General features: G+C 43.8%; 1 protein-coding gene across 3 annotated transcripts; it reads right to left on the bottom strand.

Annotated features, from left to right (window-relative positions):
- Window positions 1-534: 534 nt before the first annotated feature.
- Window positions 535-3,495, bottom strand: LOC121436716 (transcription elongation factor A protein-like 5). Of its 3 annotated transcripts, none has more exons than XM_041636728.1 (3): window positions 3,343-3,495; window positions 2,040-2,107; window positions 535-1,376 (listed from the first exon to the last, which is right to left on the bottom strand). In XM_041636728.1, exon 3 carries the CDS (start codon window positions 1,348-1,350, stop codon window positions 766-768), a length of 585 nt encoding a protein of 194 aa, XP_041492662.1. In that variant the 5' UTR covers window positions 1,351-1,376; window positions 2,040-2,107; window positions 3,343-3,495; the 3' UTR covers window positions 535-765. The 3 variants fall into 3 exon arrangements, with proteins under 3 accessions (XP_041492662.1, XP_041492663.1, XP_041492665.1); XM_041636729.1 differs by lacking the exon at window positions 3,343-3,495 and adding an exon at window positions 3,070-3,216; XM_041636731.1 differs by lacking the exon at window positions 3,343-3,495 and adding an exon at window positions 3,109-3,188.
- Window positions 3,496-7,513: the final 4,018 nt, after the last annotated feature.

The following is a 7,513-nucleotide window of genomic DNA, read 5'->3' as shown; positions in this document are numbered from 1 at the left end:
GTAAGCCTCACCCCATTTCATATATGTCAAGGAAGCAGCATCACTGGCAGGAACTGCAAAAATTCCTCCAACTTGAAGTCTAGAGGTTGTGTAGTTTTACCTGTGATTATGATTCTGACAAGAATTTGAAGCATCTCCTTTGCCTTCACAGGTTTAATAGTTATTTTGATAGCCTCGTATGAGATAGGCTCTCACTTGGTGGTCCTGGCTGGCCTCAGTTGGCTGTCCATAAAGACAAGGTTGGCCACTAAGTCAGAGATCTGCCTACCTCTTCCTCTAGAGTCCTAGGTCGAAAGGAGTGTGCCACAGTACCCAGTGCTCTGCGTTATCTTTTAGTGCTTCTTTTATGATAAAATTAACCTCTGTCCTTAATGGGGATGGGGGTCATATGAGAAAATGAAAAATCTCAAGTCCCACCACACAGAGACAGCCACTATTTCTCTTGGGTCTATGTACTTGCACAGTTTTCCTTGTATGTAAATATTCTATGTGATGATTTTGTTTTCAAAAATGGACTGATACTGTATCTATGGTTCTGCACACTGCTATCTTTATTATTTTACAGTACACCATGAACACCTCTTCCATGCACATGGGTGAAAGTCCATTACTAAAAGACATAGTGCTGTCTGCTGGTAACAAGAGTGACACCTAAAGGAAAATATCAGCACAGGGTTGAAGCACAGAGCCTGGCAAATGCCTGCCAGGGAAAGCAGGGCTGGCAATATTTCCCATCAGAGAAATCAGAAGGAAAGGCCAAAGGCATTAAACAAAGGGAGCGTCGTCCAAGTCCTTCTGGCCCCTGCCTCCTCCGCCCCTCACTCCCCTGACTCCGCGTTGGCCCCTGGGAACTAGAGCATCCTGTGCAGAATCTCTTGGCAACCAGGGAAAACCTCCCATTCTCTGCCTCTTCCTCAGCTCTTCCTGCGCCCTGGTCACATCTGCAGACTCTCTCATCATCTCCTCACTGCTGACATGCCTGTCCTGGAAGTCCTCCTGGGAGTTCTTGGGAGAATCCTCTGTGCTCCTATCTGTTTTTCGCTTGGCTTTCCGCGGCACGTAATCTTCAGCAGGGCGCTTTTCAGCAGCCCGCGCCTCGCTGGCTGGCTTGCCCTCTCCTTGGCGCTTGCCCTCCCCTTCAGACTTTCCCTGATTTTCTGGCTTCCCCTCACTTTTCTGTTGTCCCTGCTCACCTGGCCCTCCCTCCTCTAGCTTCCCCTGGCGTGCAGGCTTCCCGTCTGCATCGGACTTGTCTCTGTCTGCGTTTCCTCCTTCTTCTGGATTTCCTTCATCTTCTGCCCTTCCCTTGTTTTCTGGCTTTCCTTCGATTTCTTTGAAGAACTTTTCCATGTTGCGATTTTCCTTTGCCGCTTGTCCTAGAAGACAAAGAAAAAACACTAAGGGCACTCCAGCTGGGCACAAGCTTTTAACAGTTGCTTTCCTTGATTCATAGCTCTGCCAACCCATCCTAATCCACCTTTCAGGTGGACTTTTACCCGTATTGTTCTTTTTCCTTTCCCTACACACTTCTTACATATACACATGAACCAACTTGGCAGGAAATTCCAAGGGTGTTTCTCCCTACCGTTAAAGCTCTTAAAGCGATGTGCTAAGAAGGAATTGCAGAGAATAGTGGTTTCTGAACTTCGTTTTCTCGCTGCCCACAGAGACGCTAGCTGTGTAGTTTCAACTTACAAAGAACTGCAGGAATCGTGCAGGACATCTCTCTCTCTCTCTCTCTCTCTCTCTCTCTCTCTCTCTCTCTCTCTCTCTCTTTGCTCACCCTCTCACGTATAAAAAAAAGTGTACATAGATTTCAGGGGTGTTCTGATACCCTCAGAGAACATTCTTTCTCCTCACTTTCAAAGCCTCCTCTTTAGCCTCACCAGCGATAAAAGATCGCATTCTCTTAGGGTCTCGCCATGTGTCTGGAACTTGCAATAAAGAGAGTTGAAGACAGGAGGGAGGCAAGCAGTGCCCCCCCCCCAGCTTTCACTCTACTTCTGGGGGTGGCAGAATGCATTCCTTCTCCCACTAACCTGCACTGATACTGCAGGCCTTTCCTTTTCTTAGCTGGATCGGTGCCCACGACCACAGACCTGAAGACCTGTGGGAAGAGATAAGAATCAGGTGGTGAATGCAGGATTAGAAATCTGAATGACTGGCAAGTAGTACGAGGAGTCTTTGTCAAAACGTTCCCAATTCCTCCCTCCCACCCCATCACCATTTCTCGGTGTTCTCGCATTTTCTTCCACACCTTTTCCTTTAACAGTTTCCCGTTTACTTGTCCCGAGCTATGGAACTGAAAAAATGACTTCCAAAACGTTTCTCGGAGTCTGAATTTCCTTTCCAAACCTACTCTCAGTGATTTCACTGAAATGAGTGACAGGCAGGCCTGTGAAAGGCAGAAGGCTGGGCTGATAGGTGCCGCTTCACTCAGGTCTCTCTGGACCAGTCCCCCGGCCCCGCCCCCGCCCCCTCCCCGGGGGCCCTTGCTAAAGCGTAGCGCGATACTTTTCTGAAAACGTAGCTATTAAAAGGAGGAGGGGGCAGGGCAGACGTAACCACAGCACTTCACTCACGCCTTCCTCCTCACAGACCCAGAAAAAACAGCTTTCTACAATGAAAAGGAAAAATTATTTCTAATTTCTAACATTTGGGTCTGCGATATCTCCTTTGAACCCTTCCTATTAAGAAATCACCCCCTACCTGGGAACTGAGCATCATCCCAAACCTCTGTTTTCCTTCTACGTAGCAACCCCCACCCTTGGTCCCCTTGGCCTTCCATTTTGGGCTCCAAAATGGTTGAGGGATGGAGAAGAAAGAGAAAGGGAGAATTCAAGCCTTGGCCTGGGGTAGTCATCTTCCTCAGCCTGGAGTCAGGGCCTGTGCCCCTCCTCTACTACCTAAAAGGGATTAGGCCATCACCACCCCCACTCCCTTGCTGTCGCCTCCCCCGCCCTCCTCCTCTAAAAAGACATTTGTCACTCAATCACTGTTCCGATTGGCATTCTATACCTCCGATCTCCCTCCAATGACCCTGTCCCCGTCCCCATCCATTTCCTGCACCTGTAATCCTTTCTGGTCTTAGCCTCCTGTCATGCCTACCCAGCGTCTGCAGGCAGTGAAGGATTGGGAGCTATCCAGGGAAATGACTCCTTCTGCCATTAGCCCACGTTTCTCCAAGGATATAAGAGCTGCTACCCCCAACAGACACAATATTCTGCGTCACAATGAATGGGTTTGGAAAGGGGGCGGTATCTTAAACGCAGACAAAATTCTCTGCTCTGTAGCCGCTGTCCATTACCACCCCTCCCTCAGAAATCCCTGGCTTTTACCAACCTGCCGGGCTATAGGGCAGCTGCCCCCCCTCTGTTGCTCAGTTTCAAGCCTGCCTTCCTCCACGGAGATAAGGATCTGGTGGCTGCTGGTACCTGGGAGAGAGGGACTTCTGCAGAAGGCTGCTCCTGATCACGTGACAAAACGTCACCAGTGGGCTCCGGTCCCTAGTTCCCCTCCCCAGCATCAGAAAGTGCGTCAGGAGCCAGCCTACTTTCCCCCTCGCTACCCCCACCACCTTCTGTCCCTTCCCCCACAGCATGAGGCCTTGTCATTCATTCTGTTACTTGCAAATCCCAGAGGCCAAATATGGTTCGTCCAGTGGCATGTGTTTAGTCCTGTGTGGTTATTAGAGAGATGCTGCATCCTCTCCTACCAATGCCACCCCCTAAGATCTCAGAGGATTTGGGGGACCGCTTTTTTAAAATCCCAAATCATGCACTCCTTGAATCCACTTCCTTTCTCAGTCACCGATGTTCGTTCTGCACGCAGTCTTCTTTATACCTGCACATAAAGGGCACAGGGTGGATCCTTTGGAAGAGAAGCCAGTTGTCGAACAGAGATATTCTTTTTTTAATAGTTTTTTTTTTAATTTCACTTACTCTGCTGAACACGAGTTATTCTCATAGGCACAAAACTATTTCATTTAAAATAAAATGTTTGAGATAGAGGGGAAAATAGGTTTTCAACTTTTCTACTCAGAAGACCTGTTTGTAACTGAATGGAATTGGCTACAGATAAAATTCCTGTAACTTCTTTTCATGGGGAGCTGGTGCTGTTGTGTATTGTTTTTCAGAAATATTTACCTTCTGTTCCCAAACAATTGGTAAACGATAGGAAATATCTAATGATTGACACAATGCCAATTTTGAAAATTGGAACGTGGTTATTTCATTCAACTTGGGGAAAAGAAAGAACTATGGAACCCAGGTATTCCAGGTTATGGGACTTGCAGAAAGTTTGTCTCATCCATTCCTTGTGAAGAGACAAGGAAGGTATCGCTTCCCTCTCCCTGCCCATGTTTCACAGCTTCTCCTCTTTTTTCCTGCATCCGGGCACTTGAATGTGTTGGTAACTTCAAAAACTAACTAAATAAATAAACTATGGAGTAGTTGACACAGGTGGCCAATTTAATAAATGCCTTTGATCCATTTCCTCTGAATTCCCACCAGGATAAGTCAGCCCCAGCAGAGAAGAGAGGAAGAACAGATCCCCCTCCTGCAGCTCAGGGTTACCATGAAGCCTAGAGAATGAATTGCTGCAGGGAGAGAGCCCTCAGACCTGTCTTCTTCCTGTGGTTATTCACAATGCTTGGGTAAAAGCGTCCCTACATGCTGCCTTCTCCCTTCCACTTTACTAACTAGGAAGGGATAGCTTGTAAGGTCTCTCAACTCTGTTATCTTCACCGCCAAGGTACCTGAAAAGTGCCTAGCCATCCTGCAGGGTTTCTGACTACAGTCTATACTCATATTCTGGTACTTTCTGACTTGGTATTTGACATCCGGACCATACAGGTTGACCTAGGCCACATGTTCCAAACTGACCACCCAAGATAGTATACAAGGTGCAAATGTGTAGGACTTAGTGGAATTGTATTCACTTTTGTAGGAAGATCTGTGCCATAGGATTCTAAAGATAATGAGGATATGTAAGCAGGTTGACATAATGAGGAAGCAGGAACTAAGAGTTTGAGAAAAGAGAAGACACTGTGCATGAACGCTACTGGGGAGAGGAGATACAGAACGCTCATTTATTCCTTGAGTTCAGGCATTTTTCAAACTATGAAGCCCTTAAAACTACATTCAAAATTATATACATAAGCATAAGATATATAGCTTTTATTTGATGGATACATTTGATGAGAATAGACTCTGTTGGTTATTATTTAATAGGCTGAGATGACTTTGTGGGTAAAACCACCTGTTGTACAAACTTGATAACCCTAGTTTGACTTCAGTTTAATTCCAGAACCCATGTAAAAAACCTAGATGTAAGTCTGGAGAGATGGCTCAGTGGTTAAGAGCACTGACTGCTCTCCCAGAGGACCTGGGTTTAATTCCCAGCACCCACATGGCAGCTCACAGCTGTCTGTAACTCCAGTTCCAGGGGATCTGACACCCTTACAAACATGAAAACAAAACATTAATGCGCATGAAATTTAAAAAAAGAGAGAGAGCCAACCCATACTGAAAAGTCTGGTGAGAGAACTAGTGCAAGTAGGTCAAGGAACTCTAGATATCACTCACACTGGGGTAAGCTTAAAAACAAGACAAAACAAAACAAAACAACAAAACAAGAACTCCTAAGACTAGTTTAGAGTCAGAGACAGGAGAATTGCCCAGAAGTCTGTGGGACAAGTAGCCTTGAGCACACTGCATGGCAGAAACAACAAAAGAAGACTTGCCTCAGTCATGTGGATGAAGACAGACTCCTTAAATCTCTCCTCTGACCTCTGCCATGACACAAGCACATCCAAATTCATCCCAATCTTCTCTCTCTCTCTCTCCCTACCTCTCTCTCTCTCTCTCTCTCTCTCTCTCTCTCTCTCTCTCTCATAACAAACAAAATAGAAATAAAACTTGAAATATTCAAAGGTGTATATAATATATAAAACGATGAAAGTCACTGGTCTAGAGAACGGGTAAGTACACACATTACTTCTAAAACCAGTTATCTTTATTGTTCTTTGTAAGGAAAATAGATATAATATCAAATTAACAATTATAAAATGTGGAATTCAGTAGTATATAGTATATTCAAAAAATTGTGCAACCCTAACTTCTACCATTATGCAATACTTTCATTAGGCCCTAAACAGCCCCTATGTCAAGTAGGCACATTCACAGTTCTCTCTTTTCAGTCCCTAACAATAATTCATTTCCACTTTCTGTCTCTGTGGTTTAATATAGTCTTTGTATTTCATATAAAATAAATTATTAAATACACAAACCTTTGATCTGAATTATTATCTTGCTTTACATAGTGTTTTAAAAATTGATTCACATTTTAAATAATATATTTTATCCCTTTTATAAGTGAATGTTTTATTGTATATTTATACTACATTTTCTTTATTTGTTCATGTGTTAATGGTATTTGGGATATTTCTATTTATTTCTGAAAACACTGTAACAAAAAAACTGAAGGAAGGGTCTATCTATCTATCTATCTATCTATCTATCTATCTATCTATCTATCTGTTTATTTTCAAGACAGTATTTCTCTGTGTAACAACTCTAGCTGTCCTGGAACTAGCTCTCATAGACCAGGCTGGTCTCAAACCCACAGATGTCTGCCTGCCTCTGTCTCCTGAGTGCTGGGATTAAAGGCATGCACCACCAACATCCAGCAAGGAATAGTTTATTTTAACTTACAGTTCAAGGTATAGTACTTCGTAGGAGGGAAATCAAGGCAACAAGAGCTTGAAACAAATGGTAACATTCCATCCTTGATGAAGAAACAGAGTGGAATGAACGCTTATTGATGCTCAATTGCCTCTCCATTTATACAGTACAGGATTCCTGCCAGGAAATGGCATTACTCACAGTGAGAAGTTCTTCTCATCTCAGATAAAACAATCGAGATAGGACCCATGGGACTTCATAAAACTAAAAAATTATTTGGTATAGTAAAGGCAATAATAACTAACTAAATGAGGAAGAAGCACCCAGAGTGGGAGAGAATATTTGCCAGCTATAGAGGATTGATATGCAGAATACATAAAAAAACTCAGAAAATAAGAGTCACATAAAACACATGATCTGATTAGAAAAATGGGGTATAGCTCTGAATGGAGAGTTTGCAAAGGAAGAAACAAAAATGGCTAAGAAATACCTTTAAAAGTGCTCATCATCCTTAGCAACTAGGGAAACGAAAACCAAAACAACTTTGATATTTCGTCTTCTCTCAGTCGAAATGGCAAAAATCAAGAAAACAAATAAGTACAAATGCTGCAGGAGATTCAGGGAAAAGGGAACCCTCATGCACTGTGGGTGGGATTTCAAAAGATGCAGCCACTATGGAATAAGTATGGAGAAGTTTCAAAGAACTAAATGTAGATCTGCCATAAGACCCAGCTATACCACACACCTTAGCATGGGTCTAAAAGACTAGACATTCTACTTCACAAATACTTGTTCAGCCATGTACACTGATTTTCTATTCACTATAGCTA

The sequence above is a fragment of the Microtus oregoni genome, unplaced genomic scaffold (genome assembly GCF_018167655.1).
Source record: "Microtus oregoni isolate MIOR12 unplaced genomic scaffold, Mior012 000050F_002, whole genome shotgun sequence".
In the NCBI taxonomy this organism is placed as follows: domain Eukaryota; kingdom Metazoa; phylum Chordata; class Mammalia; order Rodentia; family Cricetidae; genus Microtus; species Microtus oregoni.
Note: the sequence above shows the minus strand (reverse complement) of the source record. Positions and strands in the feature narration are given on the sequence as shown.

Bases quoted from the DNA above. Each gene is read 5' to 3' on its own strand.
- LOC121436716 (XM_041636728.1), bottom strand. From the start codon at position 1,350: ATGGAAAAGTTCTTCAAAGAAATCGAAGGAAAGCCAGAAAACAAGGGA.